The sequence below is a fragment of the Dipteris shenzhenensis genome, chromosome 15 (assembly GCF_047967505.1).
Source record: "Dipteris shenzhenensis isolate YYH24624 ecotype China chromosome 15, Dip_SZ_1.0, whole genome shotgun sequence".
In the NCBI taxonomy this organism is placed as follows: Eukaryota; Viridiplantae; Streptophyta; class Polypodiopsida; order Gleicheniales; family Dipteridaceae; genus Dipteris; species Dipteris shenzhenensis.
This window is the reverse complement of record NC_141610.1, coordinates 12,224,884-12,243,927: the sequence shown is the minus strand read 5'-3', so window position 1 is coordinate 12,243,927 and position 19,044 is coordinate 12,224,884. Positions and strand designations below refer to the sequence as shown.

At 44.9% G+C, this 19,044-nt stretch overlaps 1 protein-coding gene across 2 annotated transcripts; it reads right to left on the bottom strand.

Moving 5' to 3' along the window:
- Nucleotides 1-8,672: 8,672 nt before the first annotated feature.
- Nucleotides 8,673-14,579, bottom strand: LOC147893375 (splicing factor). 2 transcript variants are annotated; one of them, XM_087385463.1, is made up of 6 exons: nt 10,578-14,579; nt 10,257-10,393; nt 9,600-10,032; nt 9,479-9,515; nt 9,255-9,296; nt 8,674-9,087 (listed from the first exon to the last, which is right to left on the bottom strand). In XM_087385463.1, exon 1 carries the CDS (start codon nt 14,414-14,416, stop codon nt 10,580-10,582), a length of 3,837 nt encoding a protein of 1,278 aa, XP_087241589.1. In that variant the 5' UTR covers nt 14,417-14,579; the 3' UTR covers nt 8,674-9,087; nt 9,255-9,296; nt 9,479-9,515; nt 9,600-10,032; nt 10,257-10,393; nt 10,578-10,579. The 2 variants fall into 2 exon arrangements, with proteins under 2 accessions (XP_087241587.1, XP_087241589.1); XM_087385461.1 differs by having other exon boundaries at nt 8,673-9,087; nt 9,479-10,032.
- Between the last annotated feature and the right edge of the window lie 4,465 nt (nt 14,580-19,044).

The window sequence follows — 19,044 nt, the reverse complement described above, 5'->3', positions numbered from 1 at the left end:
TGGTCATGTCAGCAAGAGAAGGGCCCTTGGATTTGGAAGTACCCTCTCTAAAAACTGGAGGGTTGCCCAACTTCCTTTACTAGACCTTTGCCCTTGATCCTGTGAGTATTTCACCTGCTCTGCAAGCATTTTTATTACAACCCTTCAACAGATCTTGAATCTGGGAACTGAGATGCCTCATAGTTTTCCATTTACTAACATTCAATTAGGATCCACTCATTTGAAGACAACACTCACACTTCTTCACGTCTTTAAAGCTCTTTAAGGTCTATAAGTTAAAAACCACCCAGATCCGAGAAGGGCTAGAGCTCCTGCTATGACCCACTCAAGCCAATGGCTTGATGCATCCATAGCAGGAGAGCACAGCACCATACAGGTCCACATGGCAGCACCACATGCTACCATGTCACCCACGTGACATGTAAGCAGCAGATGGATTACCTAGCAGCAGCTACAGGCCAGGTTGGACAACCATACAGCATTGTACTGCCACATGGCACAGTCGACTTTCTGTGTAACAGCAGAGCAGAGTTCAGCAGGCTGATGTGGCAGTGGGACACATCAGCGTACTCGGCCTACTACAGACAGGTCAGCCCACCTGTTCAAATAGGCCTCCTCCAGGTCGGTTTTACACCCTGTAGAAAGTAGGAGAGGAGGAGAAGTCTGTCCCCCAATCAGACTCTTGGTGTTCTAATGCAGCAAATAACCAGGGACACCAAGACGCCCTCTGACTTGAGTCAAGCAGATGTGTCCACACCCACAGACCAACACCAAAACCGCCCATTATACCATCTGCCATGCTGCAGCTAAAGAACGACAGGATCAGGAGGCCGAACAGGCAATGGATTGTTTCGCCCAAAAAGCCAACTAGGAATGGGACCATGCCGCTCAAGAGGCCAAAGAAAAATGGGACCCTGATATTCTGAAAGCCTAAAAAGTTGGGCCTCCACTACAGTTCTTGGACTCCTAGAGACTACAGTTCATCGGTGCACCAGTGTGATAAAGACTTGATTCACAGTACACTCCGAGCAAAAGGAACCTAGGAGAGTCCAAGGAAGGAGGCAAAATCCACCCTTGAGAAAAGAAATTGATTCGGCGGAGGAATGCTCAATTACTATTTTTAGCCAGTAGGGCACCTCTTCACCAAAATACTTTTTCAAAAAGAAGGCACCATCAAGAAACTCTTGAAGAATGTTGAGTTCGAGATGATTGACAATGATGAGTTTTTCAACATTGGTACTTCTAGTAAGAGGCCATAGGATGAACTGGACCTTCCTCAGGATCCCCGCAGTGCTCCAGGATCATTTAGAATTCATATTCCCCTATTATATTTTGGGTAAAAAGAGTAATGGAGTCAACTCAGGGCTTTTGCAACTTGAGGCCATCGTAGAGCTTGAAAATTCCCCAAAATCAGCGCTATGAAATTAAAGTTTGAAACACCAGGCCCCCTACAAAGCACTAGACCCCCTAAAGGATTCAGGTGGGCTTGGGAAGCACTTAAACCTGTCCTACATATATACGTATACACATGGGAACAAGTGGATGGTCCAAGGCCCTCATTCACTCATTCAGAATTCCCACACACAAGATCGCTGCCCTCCTTGTTTGTGAGATAGCCTCCTCTGCTCTCCTCAGTCCCTTTCCACGCAGCTGTAACCCTTCTCTGCCGAAGTGCTCCTTCCCACGTTGAAATCCAACCTGCTCACTGCCTCACATCTCCTGCCCTCTTCCTGATCAGTCACAATCCCCTCCAGCTCCTCTCTGCCCAAATTGGCAACTTAACCTAAGCCGTTTTCTCCCCCTACAGCAGTTGCCATATCTTGTTACTTCTCTCTTCTCTTCAATTCTGCCATTTCCCCTTTCCTCTGCTTATCTGCTGCCCACAGAGCTGTTTCCTGGCCTCATCCAGCTGTATGGTAATTCCCTGACAGAGCCTCTACAATATAACCTCTCTGTTTGGTCATTTCCTGATGGTCTCTCAACAATGAATCTCTTCTGTCCAGTCAGAGCCTCTCTAGCAAATTCGTCCCTTTCTCTACAGCCTCTGCTGCGATCCCATCCCCTACAAAGGCTGTAGCAAATCAGAAAATGCTAAGGTAAGGACATTGTTAGTGGAATGACCTCACAAAGCGTGCTAGATCTGCCCTAAACCACTAGCTAAAGAAGCCTAGGGATAGCAGCTAGGAACAAAAGCACAGAACAGCATATAATCACAATGAGAGTACCTGGAAACCGGTGGACATCCATGGCCTGTGAGGGGCTGCACAAGGAACAGGCTAGGATGTAGATCCTAGTTCAGCCTATAGCAAGCAGAGCTCAGCTGCAAAGTGCTGTTTATTAAATAGCATTCAAGTTATGAGTGCAAGGTACAGCAGGGGCCAGGGCCCCTTTTATAGGAATAGGCCTGGGCACAAATTACTACTATGCTTATGGGATGGCCGTCCTAGGATGCCATGTGGCAACATTATGCCATCCTACTAAAAGTACTGCTATTACAAACCAAGTAAATTGCCCAAGGAAATTAGGCTGCTTCCAATACTGACTTCCAGGCCTTCTTGTAGGCATGTTTATAACTCAGATTTGATGCACTGTTCAGAACACTACCTAATCTCTGTTTGAGATTTAGAAACACTGTCTGAACAGTGGATTCACTGCCAAAACACTGTAGAAACACTTATTGAACCCTGTAGAAGCACTGTTTGAACACTATGTAGAAACATTCTGTACACTGTTTAGACAACTTTACCTGAGCAGTATAATGCCAATTATCAGATTCACTGTCCACGAGACAGATACACAGATTGCCCTAATTCAGTGATTGAAGGCTCACCACAAATGTTCCAGTTTAGGCATGAGTAGGGTAGAATAGAACAGGAATTGCAATTAAGGATTGGAAGCCCCAAATTTCGAGATCTGAATACAGACATTAACAGCTGACAGTAAATGTGCCACTTGAGAGCCAATTTCGATGCAAAGAAGGGGCAAATGAGCTCTGATGACAAACCAAACCTGGCATAGTGTTTGCTGCAGCTGGGCAACTCCCTGATATGTAATCAAATTGGCATTTGGAGGAGCAGATCTCTAGATCGCTGCACAATAAGGTTACTGCCTGCATCACTGAATATTGAGAAAGGCCCAAATGGGGAATTTCACAACAATTTAGAGCTTATGATCAGGGATCAGCCCGGTCACAATTATATAAGAATCGTACAGATCAGAGCAGCCTTGATTTTCGAGGGTCTCACCAGCTGACACATGTCCTTAGGAGACAGGGCATCTGTCCCTGACAATTTTTTGCAGAGAGGTAGGCCCAATGCTCGAGCCCATGCTCCAAGTTTCAAAATGAAACAACAAGAACTTATCCACAAAATCCCATGAAAAGAGCTCTAATACCAATGTAGCTAACCCAGCTAACAGGCCTGCTAAATCTGCCCTCAACCACTAGCTAGAGAAGCCTAGGGATAGCAGCTGGGAACAAAAGGACACAACAGCATGTAATCATGAAATGCATAACCACAATGAGAGTACCTGAAAACCCATGGGCATCGATGGTTTGTGAGGGGCTGCATTAGCAAGACGCTAGGATGTAGATTCCTAGTTCAATAAAGTGTTGTTTATTCAATGACATTCAAGTTATGAGTACAAGGTACAACAGGGCCCCCCTTTATAGGAATAGGCCTGGGCACAAATTACCACTATGCTTATCGGATGGCTGCTATCCTACTGAAACTGCTACTATTACAAAGCCATTTAAAGGCTAAGTAAATCGGCCTTTGTTCACCTCACGGCAACGTAACGCTGAGAAGGCATCTCTTGCCACACATCATTTGGTAGAGAGCACGAGTATTACAACGGGGCATCGGATAGTATGCCATCAATGCCAATAGTGCCATTGCCCTGCTGGAGCAAGAGTTTACATACGGCAACATCGCAACGGCATCGAGGCTGCTATTCTATGAGCATAGGAGCCGAACCACCTATTTACTTCTTGGGTGCAGCTCTTTAGCCAGCTGGGGTCAAGGGCATTGTCTGAATTTCATTTTTAACATCTCTGCCCTTACCATTTGAATCTGTGTTGGATGATGGGATGCGGCTCCTTCAAATTGACGTGGTGGTACATTATGTTGTAGAGTCTGTTGTTGGAACAGAGGCTCAAGTATAGTTCAAATTGATTAGACACTACGAAGTAGATGCATTCGGTTTGAGAAGAAGGTTCCACTTAAAGACGTTCAACCATTTGCTTCATGACTTTCACCAGGTGGAGAAGCTAGAGTGTGGCATTGGTGTTGAGCAATTACTGATCTCACTTGCTTGAACGTATCCTTGACATTGGTTGCAGTTGGAAATGAAGGCAGGCTGCAGAAAAAGGAATAGCTGGAGGGGGAGGGAGGAAGTACTACAGACGCCTAGTTTGGGCTCTAGGACCAATGTAAGAAAGGGGGGTAGGACAAGGGTAGCAAAAGAGACTGAAGAAATATATATATATCTTCATAAGACTAGAATATATCCACTATTGAATATTAAATTCTTTATAAAAAATGCAAAAGAACAAAGAAAAGAAGGGAGTTTGTGATTGACTTTTAAGTAAAATTATGAGAGAAGGAGAAAATGAAAAATAAAAATAACTTAGTAAGCAAAGCTATGCTTACACTCTACCCAAGCTTAAGCTAAAGGACAGGTAGGACAAGGGTAGCAAAAGAGACTGAAGAAAAATATAAATACCTTCATAAGACTAGAATATGTTGTTAGAAATGACCCAACAGAGGGTACGTACAGCAGAAGACTGGTAGAATAGCCCAGGAGCTCACACAGTGTGGTGTGGGGTGTGGAATCACAAACTTCTTAACTTATGTGCATAAAATAGATGTGCAGACTCATCAATAGACAATGAACCAGCCAGATAGAGAAACTACCAAAATAATGTATTTCCGTCCAAAGCTATGGACACAATACAAAAGAGATAGATCCAGAGTACCACCAATGGTGTGGTCCTCTGATCTTACCACAAGGTACTTCTCCTATCTGCTGGCTCTCTCTAGACTCGGGCTCGCGTGCTCCACCTCGAGCGTCTGTAGATTTTCTGTCCAGAATGGTTTTCTCTACCTTACTGCCTGTAATCCAGCCTAGGTAGGCAGCACTTACTAGCTCAGTCTGCAGCCTTCTTTAGGTCTCCTTCACCTCCTGGGAAAAGGCCCAAGGAAGCCCTGTCTGCTGCTCCTATCTGCTGTAAATCTGCTGCTCCAGAGAATGAGATATGAGGGCACCAAAAGACCCTCCTTATATAGGGCACAAGGCCCTCCAGAACCAACCGACCAGCCAGCCCTAATTGGGCCGACTGGCTGGTCTGTAGCAACCCTAACCAACCGACCAGAAGGTTGGTTGGTTGGCTGCCTATCCAGCCCTATTTAGGGCCCTTTGCCAGCCCTTTGTTCCATGCAGGGCCCAGCCCCTTTGGACTGCCTACCCCGCCACCTGCCAGCCTTGTTTGCAGGCCATAGACCTGCCCAATACCTGCTGCAACAGTGCGACTCCATGCTGCTACTGATCCACCTCTGCTCAGCCCTTGTCCGGACCCTGGCGCACCCTGCACACCTTCCGTACACTGCCCTGCAGCAGCCCGTACTGATCCGTACAGTTGTGCCACCTGTCCCGGGTCTTCTCTAGATGTGCTGCCCACATGACAGCCATGATGCTGTCCATGTGGCAGCCCCTTTCTCTCTTTTTCTGTGGGGTACTGCCCTAGGTCTCCCTCCCCCATGCTCTCCTCATATGGGGGCATACAGATGGGGAGGTGACCATTCCAACACATGTCCACTCTTAAATATTAAATTCTTTATTAAAAAAGCAAAAGAACAAAGAAAAAGAAGGTAGTTTGTAATTGAATTTAAGCAAAATTATGAGAAAAGGAGAGAGATGAAAATAAAAATAGCTTGCAAAGCTACCCTTACACTCTCATCAGTACCCAAGCCTAAGCTACCACCTGCATTTCGAAGGATTCCAAAATCTTTTGAGAAGCGAAAAGAATAGAGCGAGAGAGAGAGAGAGAGAGAGAGAGAGAGAGAGAGAGAGAGAGAGAGAGAGAGAGAGAATATATCCACTCTTAAATTTTAAATTATTTATTAAAAAAGCAAAAGAACAAAGAAAAGAAGGGAGTTTGTAATTGACTTTAAGCTAAATTATGAGAAAAGGAGAGAAATGAAAAATAAAAATAACTTAGTAAGCAAAGCTACGTTTAGACTCTCATTGGTACCCAAGCTTAAGCTACCACCTGGGTTTCAAAGGATTCCGAAATCTTTCGCAAAGCGAAAAGAAGAGAGAGAGAGACAGAGAGAGAGAGAGAGAGCAGACCTGAAGGAAATGGAAGGAGCTTGTATATAAGGTAGGGAACATCAATATCAAAACATGGGCAATAAGAGGAATTTGAGAGTGCTAAAAAGGACTATTAAGTCTCAATTCCTCATGATTGTACTTCTTTTCCCCCTTTACTGCAGCCAATGCTCTCGGTAGGAAAAGCATGACACTCACATGAACTAGTGGACATTGAGGTATTTACGACACCTTGGAGAAGCCACAAAGTAAAATTCTTTCAGCACAGCTTTGGAGAGATGGGCATGTGTTTCTCATTGTCGACTAACCTTATGGAAACTTAATCCAATCTCTTGAGACTTTGTATCAGCCCTTTGAGCAAATTGGCATAGAGTTCGTTACCATCTGAACTCTGCGGGATGTGTTTAACCATGGAGGAGAGATTTAGCAAGTTTGCATGCTAAATTCATGGAAGAGAATTGTCGTCACCAAGGCCAAGCTCCTGTATCTAATGTAGGTATCCCAGAAATACAATGACTCCCAAGTTACTAGTGGCCTTTAAAGGGCTTTGATTGACAACTTCGATACACAACTGAGCTTCTATAGCAGTTTCAATCCTTCATCCAATAGCCAGACCAAGATCTCAGCTCATATCCAACATACCAGAGTATATTTCGTTCGGACTTCTGTACAACACAGATTCATCCAATGTGGGTAGGACTCCCTATGAAGCATAATTTGGTAAAAAAGTTCAAGTCTCATCACCAAGACTTCAGAGGAGGTTTATGAAGTAGAGGCAATCTCCTAGAGTTATGAGCAGATTCTGGAGTCTATGAAGGAGAAGACTGTCAAGGCACAAGACGCTTAGGACACCCACACCAACTAGATATCGAGTACACAGAAGATCAATGGATTAAGATTTGGTGGCTTTACCTCGGGAGTATAGGGATTATAAAAGTGAATCAAGAAAAAGTGTCAGCTCTCACAGAGTTATGGTCCACTCCCCATCCCCATCATACAGCTCGTCGACAACTAATGAAGGAACTTCCATTGCCCAAGAAGTAGACCATGCATCCAATGTTTAGTGTGTAATAGCTTAAGGGACCAAATTGATGGAGATTCCAAAGGCAGCACAGCCCAAGGTTGTCGGAGATGCAAAGGTGATTGGGCCAGAGCAGATTTTGCTTCACAGCTTCAAGAAGAGTACCAGCAGGCTGCCCACGCGCGACACAGATAAGTTAAAGCATCCCAGCTCCCACGAAGGCACCCTTGCTTGAAGATGAATTTTATCTGATTCCTTACACATACAAGCAGGCTCCTTAGTTCAGCTTCAGCGAAAGAGGGGATTATGGGCATGCTTCTGCCTATGGACATGCTGCCCTCTTGGCAGTAGGAACAGCAAACAGATGGACAGCAGCCATGTAGCTTGTCTTAGGAGCACATAGCAGCATACAAGTCCATGTAGCAGCCACGCAAGATGCTACATCATCCCCGGGACATATGGACATGCTGCCCTCTTGGCAGTAGGAACAGCAAACAGATGGACAGCAGCCATGTAGCTTGTCTTAGGAGCACATAGCAGCATACAAGTCCATGTAGCAGCCACGCAAGATGCTACATCATCCCTGGGACAATCAGCAGCAGATAGAGTACCTGCAAGGTTGAACAGCCATACTGCCACACGGTGTCTGCAGCAGCAGAGGGGGGTCAACAGGCTGATGTGGCAATCAGCCACATCAGCATACTCAGCTTGTTACAAACAGGCCAGCCATGTAAGCATCAGGGTTGGCTTCTTCCAGGACAGCCCACCTGTTCCAGTTGGCCTCCTTCAGGTCAGCTTACAGCAGCAAGCGGGAGCCCGGCTATAACAACCCCCACTCCCCTTCATTCCCTTCATCTTGGCTTCGGTTCTCAGCCTTCATCAGTTAAGCAGCCCTTCATTGGGCTTTCAGCAAAGCCCCATTTGCAGCCTTGTAAACGATAGGAGAAGAGCAGCAGTCTGCCCCTCTCCACTCCATCTTCACTATAATTTTAATCATTCAGCCTTTTGGCATTCTAATCCAGTAAATACAGAAAAATATATGCTAGAAGGGGCCAACAGCACCCAGTGATTCTCTATTCAGCAAGCGCGTGTTGAATCTCTTTCAATTCAGTCTGGTGAGATAGTCCTAAAGGCTATTGAGAGAGTCGTTTAGTTCACATGCCCGATACAGAAACACTCGCTTTATCAGGGGCAACAAGCATGCATTGACACAAGAACATGTGATAATACTTTTTTTAACTCCTGTGACAGTTTCTTTGCAAAAAAAAACTCCTGTAACACTGGTAGCTTTACCCATCAAAGGGAGCAATTCCAAGGAGGGGAACAAGAACATCTTGCCCACCAGGTAACCTTGAGCAGAAAGTTGATCACCTTCTTCAGACCAACATATTAGTGGCCATTGCATACAATTCTCTAGCTATTCTTGCTCTCATTACTCGCAAACGAGATGTGTTACCTGGCATGCACTGAGGGTCCGTTGTGTTCTAGTGAATGTATTGGAGCCAACGTGACTATGCAGTGGGCAAAAGATTGTGCTCGACAATCACATATTGCCATGTTCTCTCATTTTGTGTCTGTGAGGGAATGTAAAAAAGAAACCAAAATGTTGTCTACAAAAGAAAACCAATTATAGATTAATTTCTTGGAAATTTAACTATCTTCCCTTCATATTTCTAGCGTCTGTTCAAAAGAGCTTCAGTACGTGAACGTCTGAACTGAATTTGGAATATCAACCAAGCCTGAAAAAAGTAAGCTCACTGCAGTTAGCACTCAAATCAAGAAGAAAACTCGAACATGGTGGAATCATAATTACCAGACTAAATGCTAACGAAAGTGCAAAGACCATCAAAAGCAAGCTTGAGATCATACACGATAATCATGGTCACCCCATAAGCAATCAACATACACAATAATTATGGTCACCCCATCAGCAATCAATAATTGTCACCTACATTTAAAGCAATTACATCCACATTTTGCATACAACAGTGTCAGAGACTTCCCAATGATGAGGCTAGCACTATGAGGCTAGCACTAGATAACTTCCATAGCACAACAATCAAATGGAACAGGAAGGTACTATTGTCTACGAGATCAGACTTTGCACTCTCAAATCCTTGATATGATCACCTTGCTTTCAACTCAACCATCCAAAGGCCTCCCATTACTAGCAAGAAATAAGTGGCATCAGTGTGAAAAACACAAACAAGGAAACAAATAATAAGAAAGATACAAGGATGTGAAAGCATACACCATGTATGTGGGACAACTCCTCATACAGACTAATACAGCACAAGTGCATGTGTGCATTGCACACGTCAACTTAGATCCTGAGCTGTACAGAAAACATGCTCAGCTTTTGTAAAGGCAACCTGCAGTACAAGTTGAGACAAAGCAGTAACAAGCAAAGCATAGTACGAGTACCTATGATCATTTAGACAAGCAGCTTTGATCATTTTAGTGTGTTCAATGTATACACTCCACAAGAAATATACACAAGTAGTAATCTGATTGGTGAAAGGTAACAAAGTATTAAGTAGCTGGTTGCCACTATGAAGGAACTTCCATCTGTCAATTTTTTATCGTCCCCTAGTGATAAAATTCTCATGTGGCTGTTTGCAGCAGTGCCCCACAAAAGATGGAGTGCTAAGGGGTTAAGAGCCACACAGCTAATCAACGTGCTTCTGCAACACATAGCAAAGCCAAGCTGCATTAATGATTGACATGTACATCATGCTGGAAGCTGTACACAAAAAGCTTCAAACCTTCCATCTCTAAAATGCATATCATATTACATCAAATAAAAATATGGGCATCCCACCCAAACCTACTACACCAGACAAACTTCCTACCCCAATAATAAAACTACAAAGTGACGCTAATCCCCGACAACATGATAAAACCTCACCTTTTAACACAGAGTTCAGGTCAACATTGAAATCCCTTTCTTCTGCAAATCTGAAGTACTGAAAGGACATAGAAACAGATCATTCTGTGCGTTGCTGCTCAAACCTTCTCTTTGCACAGCACCTTGCCACATCTGACATGAAGAATAAACCATTCACTAGTTTCAAAAGACATATGGCGATGCAAGCCACTCGCCATTTTATGTATGTTTGACTCCAGAAATATAAGTAAATCAAGCTATTGAATGGATTTATTGAGGCTTTAACAAAGACTCACAGGATTAAAAACATATTAAAATGCACTGCAGACTAGAGTCTAGCACCTTTAGACAAACATTCCCAACTCGGGCCTGCTATATATGTTGTGAACTTCATCCTCCAGGACTGGATAAGCTGCAACTAAACCATCCTGGGAGCCTATATACAAAGAATTATAGATTTTCCAATAAACCTCGCGAACTTTTCTTGCTGGATGGAAAAGACCTTGCAGGCAATAATTGAGAACAACTGCAGGTCCCAGGGCAACTCGCATCCCCTCAATAGCTTCAGTCACAGCATTTATCACGTGAGGAGAAGTCTCAAAAATATTAGGCCATACATAATTGAGAAGATGTACCAGCGCATCCTCACAACCAAGCCCAGCTACCCCTAGAGCCATATGCTTCACTGCTGACGCTGCAGTCTGCCTGTGAACTAAATCTCGATCCATGAGAGCATCTTCTAGAAGTGGAGTAACTGCATAGATATAATCTTTTCCCATCTCCCCGATATATTCAAACAGAAATGAGAGAGACTTCAACACCCCATTTTGCACATTCAACTCAGGAACCCTGTATTCATTCATAAGAGCTGGTAAGACAGTGAATGGGGAACAAGTTTCAGCAACAATAGCAATGGCCACAGTGGTACAGACTCGATTTTGACGCTCTTGCACCTTCAAATTGTTAAGAAGAGTAGCTAGGACATCTTGTGGACCAATAGCTTTAGCAATGTATCCAAATGTATTCACAGTGGCTCTCCTGATCCCTTTTTTGTGAGCTTTAAGCATTTCCAGGAGCTCAAAACATATTCGCATCCACTCCCGGGCTGGCACAAACTCAGCTCCTCTGTCAGCAATTCTCCCCACTAGATCAATGCAATTCTCTTGAACCTTCTCATGTCTGTTCTTTAAAATTGGTGTTAAACGGGGAAGCAAGTCCTTGATGGGAGGAGTCATTTTTGTCATACCAATTACATTTACAATGCCCTTTAATGCACCCAATATGGACCCAAGAACTTCCGGGTACTCCTCCCCCAAATATTCATATAAAACCACACCAAGATGACCCATAAGCTGCTCCTCAGAGCATTGCTTCATTACAACTGCAATCCGAGAGATAAGATCAGCTGCTTGTTGCCTTACTTTTGCACTCTTGTTATTCAGCCGCCACTTGATCGTGCCACATATCTGGGGTAGATATGGTTTAACACGTTGGCCTAAAGCATTCACTACTGCCCCAAAGCCATTAAGCATCACATTAGCATCATCACTTGTTTGCTCCTGGAAAGCATACAAGATTCCGTCAATAAGCAGCTCTTCAAGGCGAGCATCTATATCTGAAGACCCAAGGTCTGTGATCACTTTCTCTATTGTCTCCATCACCATCCTTCGGTATGGTTCACTTTCATCCTTTAAGTCTTCCACAACTCTTCCAACTATATCAGCTACACCAACCTTGTTGGCAATTTCCACTGTCGTGTCCACAAGCTGTCGATAGTTCCTGCGATCTAGAGCCATCCTTCTAACCCAGAAATTACGAAAGAACTCCGGAAGGATCTCCACCCTGATGTAATCTGCTTCAACTCCTTCTGTACTCACACATTGCTTGACAACTTTCAATACTATTTTCTTCATTTCTTCATCAGGAGACTGGAACTCTCTAATAAGGATTACCATCACTTCCTTTGTATAATAGCTGGCATACATTGCATCCATAAGAGGAATGATAAAACCGATTGCTTTGAGAAAAGCAGCAAGGACCTTTCCTCTGTGTGATCTGATACCTTTCCAAAGTGGCTTTAGGACTGAATCGAAGCTCTCTATGCCATAAGGGGCTGCGGCTTCTGCAAGAGCAGCAAGTGACAATGCTGTGATTGTCCGCACCTTCTGATTTTCATCATTCAGACCATGCTCAATAATCTCCACCAAGGATTTCAGATGTGGAAGAACAGCACACCCCATCAGTATCGCAATTTGCTGCACAATCTTTATACCAGTATGTCGAGCCTGCCAGGACTTTTTACTTTGACAAACAGCCTTCAGGAAAGGCAACAGTGCAGGAATTCCAAGAGCTGATGCAACAACACTAAATGCCCTAGCAGTGGTATTTCGCACATACTCATCAATATTATCTATATCAGGTCTCATTGCGGCAATCATGGTTGCCAGTCCAGCTGCCTTGCTAAGATTTGAGATGATTTCTCTCCCCTCTACACGAGCATAATAATCTTCGTCAATTAAGAGAGGCTCAATGACAACGAGGATCTTATGGACAAATGGCCGTACCAATTCATCCAGCTTGTACAAAACCCTGTCTATTACCTTGACGAGGAGATGCCTTTCCTGATCTTCAAGAGTTGGAGACATCAATAACGGAAGAATTTGATTGAAGAGAGGACCAGCACCAAACTCTCTCGCTTTATCAGTCAACTGACGCAAAGCAGTCTTTCTTTGAGGGGGTGTGCCATTTTTAACCTTCAAAAGAAGCTTCATAATCTTACGTTCCTTGCTCTCCTCTGGCGTCAGCTTGTCCTCGTCTTCTTCATTGAGGAGTGCACCAAAGTGTTGATAATCTTCAGGCTTCATGAAAGGCAAACCTCCTGGAGCTTCTTTAGGCACATCATATTGCTGACCCCTGTTTTCTTCTGGAATTGCATACAGTGGTGTCCCAACCAAAGGAGTTGGGGTTGCAAGAAGTTTTCGCGCGGGGGTACGGATGGGGACGTAAGAAGCAGGTGGGTCCAATTTTTTGTAGCCTTCCTCCGGAAACATGGCATCAAGCTCCTCGTCAGACAGGGGTCGATTCCTCTCTTCAATATCGCGTTCCCATCTCAAAAGATTGTACTGTTCTGGGGTTATAGCACCACGCAAAGCAATTGTCGTTGGCGTGGGGGTAGCAAGCTCGATTCCTCCCACGGGAGTAACACCAGGAGTGAAAGCAGACGGCGTTGCACCTGGCATAGGCGTTGCACTACCCATGGTAGCCGGTGTTTCATCCCATCGAGACCGCTGCTTCTTTGGAGTTGGTGTAGCAAAACCAGGGACCTTAGGAGTTGCATCCCAATTCAAACCGGCGGGGGTAGCACCGGGAGTGACTCCACCAGTCGGGGTTGCATCCGAATCAGCCAAACGACCTGGAGTGGGTGTTTCATCCCATCGATTCCTCCTTGAAGCAACAGGAGTAGCTTCCACACCAGCCCTACCCGGTGTGGGTGTGGCATCCCATTTAGTTGGCCCGGGAGTGGCATCAGGAGCATCCCACTCAGAAGTTGCCTTCGCCCTCTTTGCATCATCCTGTTCGGTCGATTGATCCCACCTGTTACGGCGCTTCTGAGAGTTCACAGCCTGCTGCGCGGTGGTCACAGGTGCTTGTGCCTTTGCAGAAACATCTTTACCTTTTCTCTCAGCTTCTTCCTGGTGCTTCTTTGCTATAAGCCGGAGTGTCTCTTCTTTTTCTCGCTTGAGTGCCTCCTCTCTCATAACATCTGTATACGTCCGAACTGCAGCATCTGGAGTCTTATCCCCCATCGCAAACGCATCATTTCGCTCGGGTGATATGATACGGTTCAGCCTCCTTTTTCTGTAATCATCCTCCCTGTCTATGATCCTCTGGGGCTTCTTGAAACCAAAATCATCCTCCGCAGATTCAGGACCCCTGGGCAGATCTGAAAGTAGAGACTTTGGCGCAGTGTACGAAGCAAGCCTCCTAGCAACTTCCCTTTCGGTCGGATCTTGATCATCCTCTTCTTCGTTGACAGGAATTGATCTTTCGTAACCTTCGAACCTGTTCCCCGCACCATAAAGCTCCTTGTCGAAGCTTACAGAAGTTAGGGCAGCAAGCTCTTCCTGCATCTTTCGCCGCTCCTCCTGCGCCCGGGCAATCTCTCCATCAAGGACCTCCATTCGGCACGTCGAAACGGAGATTTCCGCACTAAGGATACGTGCAGAAAACCCTTAATCTGCGATGTGAAACTCAAACGAGCCGGCAGAACGTAAAGGTCTTGCAAAGACAGCGGAAAGCAAAAGCACGACCGCCAAGCGTTGGCCGAGAGGGAGAGCAAGAGATCACAAAACCAGAGGGCTAACCGACCTTTATTAGGGCATTTGGTTCACTAAACACCCAATAATTACTTAATCTATTGTAAAGTTAAGTCATTTGCATTAAACACCCATTTTATATCATCCATTTTTTACGTAATCTATTGTCAACTATTTTCACTCCTCTCCCCCTCTTTTGCTCACACTTAATCGATTCCCCAAGGGGGTAGAAAATTGGTATTAGAGCATTAGTTCTTGTGGGAGGGGGAGAAGGGGTGAAAAGGAAAGGCCCAATTGAAGGTGATAATTAAATTCGACTTAGGAAAGCTTCTGGGTCATCGAGATTCTGCAGTCGGGTCTTCACCGCCTCCCGCAAGCTATAAAAAGGAGAGGCCCCCCTCCATCTCAGTCAACCACCTCTCATCGCGCTACCTCCCTCTCACCGTACACTGCCTCTCAACGAGCTACCACTCAAGTGTGATTAATCAAGTTCAAGCTTAGGTTGATCAGCCATCAAACAACGAATAAACAAAGCAATTAGTTGGTGGAAATATGAAGCCTTTGTGATCTCCATGATTTTAGGAATAAATGAAGCCTCCACGCAGCCTCCTACCAAAAGCTACCATAATTTTCTTCAGAAAATTACCAGTATGCTGCAAGTGGTCTCAGCGGAAAAAACGAAGCTATTAGGAAGATATAGATTTTAGGAATAAATGAAGCCAATAATTATTAGGGAGATAGAATAAACAAAGCCATTAGGCCCCCAAGGGGGAAGTGGATTGGGCGAAAAAAGGGGGGAGGGGAGGGGGGGGGTAGAGTGGTTGAATGGTGGGAGGGGGGGATCTAGAGAGTTTGCCACCGTGGTAGCCGCGTGTGCAGTGGAAGAACGCCAGTGAGAGGGCTATTAAGAGCCCTCCTTGATTAGATTGAGCCTCCATCATCAGTTGAAGCAGTGCGTGCATGATGATAGATTGAGCCCACGATGTGAAGGAGGCACGTGGCCGCAATAAAGGTGTGTTTGTGGAGATGGAGCCCGAGACACACGACGATAAGGAGCAGAGGATGGCCAGAGTGCGAGCAGTGGCCCTACGGAAGAGGACGCGGATGGAGCAGAGCGTTTTGGAGCTTCGATTGCATCAAAGGAAATCATGGAGTACATGTTGGTCGTTTGCATGTTCGTGTTGGTGGTTTGCATGTGTCGTTGATTGTGTTGGGATGTTGCATGACCAACAAGAAGAGGGGAAGGCTTACAAAGAGCGGTAAGGAGCATGAAGGGCCAAAGGTGATGGACCTGAGTATCACGATAGGTGTGGGAGGCGGGGATGTAGATGTCGATTGCTGATCTCTCGCTCTCTCTGTCTCTCTCTTGTCTCTCTCCCTCTCTCCCCTCCTCGCTTATGTCTCTCTCTCTCTCTCTCTCTCTCTCTCTCTCTCTCTACTTTCTCTTGCTCTCTTCCTCTCCCATCTCTCTCTCTCTCTTCTCTCTCTCTCTCTCTCTCTCTCTCTCTCTCTCTCTTCTCCCTCTCTCTCTCTCTTCTCCCTCTCTCTCTCTCTCTCGTATCTTCCCGTCTCTTTCTTATCTGGCTTTGTCTTCCTTCCTCTCTCTATAGTGGGACAATTGTCTTATAAATAAATAAATAATATATATATATAATTATATTATATTAGATATAAGATAATATATTACTTATATTATATAAAATATAAAATAAATCGTATATTTATAACAGATAATATATGATTATATATATATATGCCCTCTCAGTGTTTGTCTCACGCGGACCCACGGGCCATGCCATTTGCCCTCTACTCTGTGCCACATGGCGTTCCTCCATTTGTCTGAATTACACTCCTCTCCGTGCCACATGGCACGTTCTGCCTCGTGTCGCACACTACGTGGCTGCTCTCTGCATTCAGTGCAGTCTGGTCGCAGGCCCACAACCCCCATTTATTACACTCTCTCTCTCCTCCCCCCCCTCTCTCTCTCTCTCTCTCTCTGTCAGATTGTGCAAACTGTGCGCGAGTCAAACTGTATGAGGGTCAGATTGTGCGCAGGAGCGACACGTGGCTGGACTGTGCGCAGGTCAAACTGTGACTGTGCGTGGGTTCGAATCTAGAGCAACACGTGGCTGGATTGCGTGCGGGTTAGACTATGCAGCTTTGCCTCTAACCGCCGCCACGTGGAGCATGAAACTCCCTCCCCAAGCCTCCTCTCTACCCCAAACCTCCCTCCTCCCTCGAACCTCTAGAATGCTGCCCCAAGCCTCCAGTCGGCTAGTTTGGTGAACCCTGCCTTAAGGAATATAAGAGATGCTTATTAAGAAATGCTTCAAAATTACTATCCTTCAGCATCCTGGGTAATTCCGTATCAAGGGAAGGGTATGGATAGTACACGAGCTCAATGCTTGTGGAAGAGTATGGTCACACCATATGCGCTCATGCCTAATGATGTCAGTAATATCTTTTTCCGCAATGACGCATGAACAAGCTAGCCGCAAGCTGACAATCAAATAAAGGGAGTGATTAACTCTAGATCAAGGTATTACAACTATGCTTTGACACGAAATGCAAAGGAAACGCTGGGAGGATAATATTCTGCTATGTAGTGAAAGTCCATTGATGGAAAGCAAGAACGGGTCCTTGGAATCAGTGAGGATACATCGGTTGGGGGAAAGGAGCAAGTCTTCAGCTCTAAGAAAAGCAAATCCAGTAGCAGCACAGTACCCCGAGTTCCTGATTAACCACCTTAACAGCCCAAGCATAGAGTTAAGCAAAGCGCAAGACCAAGCAAAAAATCAAGACAGACTATAGCAACCTACACAATAGCAAAAAGAGAACAACCACATGTAGTAGCCTACACGATGAATGAGACGAAGTAAGATGGCAACTACAAGGGTACACAATAGCCGCTAAGGCTAGCACACAGTGCCATATGCATCTACAAAGCAAGCCACGGCCTACCTACGACAAAAACTCTACGACCTACTACAGTAAATCAAGGCAACTACCACAAATGCAACATGCAGTGCAAAGGCTAGGCAAGCACAAAAGCAACAATATAGCCAATCAAACACATCAACAATAAGGCAATGACCTAGAAGCAATAGCTGCAAAATGTGATAACATGGAGATGTAGCCGATTGTGACTATACAGCAATGGAAGATAGCAACTACAAGGACCAACATCAACTCCAACTCAAGCACAAAGCTAAACCTACGACGCATGCAGACTATGTGATCATACATGATGACTTCGATGAAGTGGCGACAGGTAGCCTCCACAACCTTGTAGAAGATAAGCCGCATGTCATTAACACGTGGTAGATAGGGTGCTCGCATATCTGACATGTGGCATCATAGACAAGTAAGGTTCTCTCATAGTAGTGACAAGTGGTACACTACCATGTAGGCAATGCCACACCAATAGGTAAGACATGTGGCATCCACACCAGCACACATCATTGCCACATCATTAAGACATGTGACAACACTACCACCTTAGTTGTCTATGTGGCACATAGTGCCACCTTTAGCACTACCACATCATCACGTTGTAATCTCTTGCTAAGTACACTTTTCACACAGCATATGCACACACCTTCCATGTCACATCTATGCTTTATAGGCACACCTCTTCATTGGCACACACTTTGCATATGTGCACCTAATTCACATCACCCTTTGGGGTCCTCTTCTAGTTTGGCGTTCCATGTGTGTGGCTAGCAATACATTGGTCTTTTTCTAAAGACATGTTGCCCATAAGGTGCATGCATGCATGCGCTCGGGCATGTGTGAATGTATGCATATGTGTGTATGTATGAGCATATGCACATGTATATGCATGTGTGTGTGTTTGGAGAAACAAAAACCCAAAGAGGACTCTATCATTGGTATCTTGGGAAAGAGTCATCCAAGTGGGACAAAACTTGGTGGGACTCTAGAACTAGGTTTGGCCCTATTGGACCCATGCACATCTATTTTTTAATGGATGCTATTGTTTTTTATTTAAATCCCACTTAGGCAATAAACATGGGTGTTTCATTGGCATATTTGGCTAATGGATCTCACCTAATTCCTCAATTATTTGCTAATCTGTGATTCCCATCTGCCTATGCTAAAGTCTCTTAATCTCAACAAATTTCTCCATATATATAACTTGACCTAATGCCAAAGGGTCATGCAAAATAGAGACATTTAGCAACATGGAGACCAATGTAAAGATCACAGTTTTGACCGTGCAAGTGTGTAGTTAGAAGAGTCGAAGGTCCAAACCATATAGTCGCTGAGAGGCTTAGCCTCAAATTGTAAACGCTTTCGATCCCCTTGAGGGAAGTATAATAGAGCATTATGCAGAGCAATCAATGTGTTTAACATGAAAATGTGATTCATTGCATGCATAATAGGAATCGATTACCAACCAAATGCTACAAGCCTATCTCTCTCCCTGTCCAATTGAAACAACTCTCCTCTATCTCTTTGCTTCTCTTCTCCCT

Coding starts and splice junctions, on each gene's coding strand:
- LOC147893375 (XM_087385461.1), bottom strand. CDS start 14,416: ATGGAGGTCCTTGATGGAGAGATTGCCCGGGCGCAGGAGGAGCGGCGA.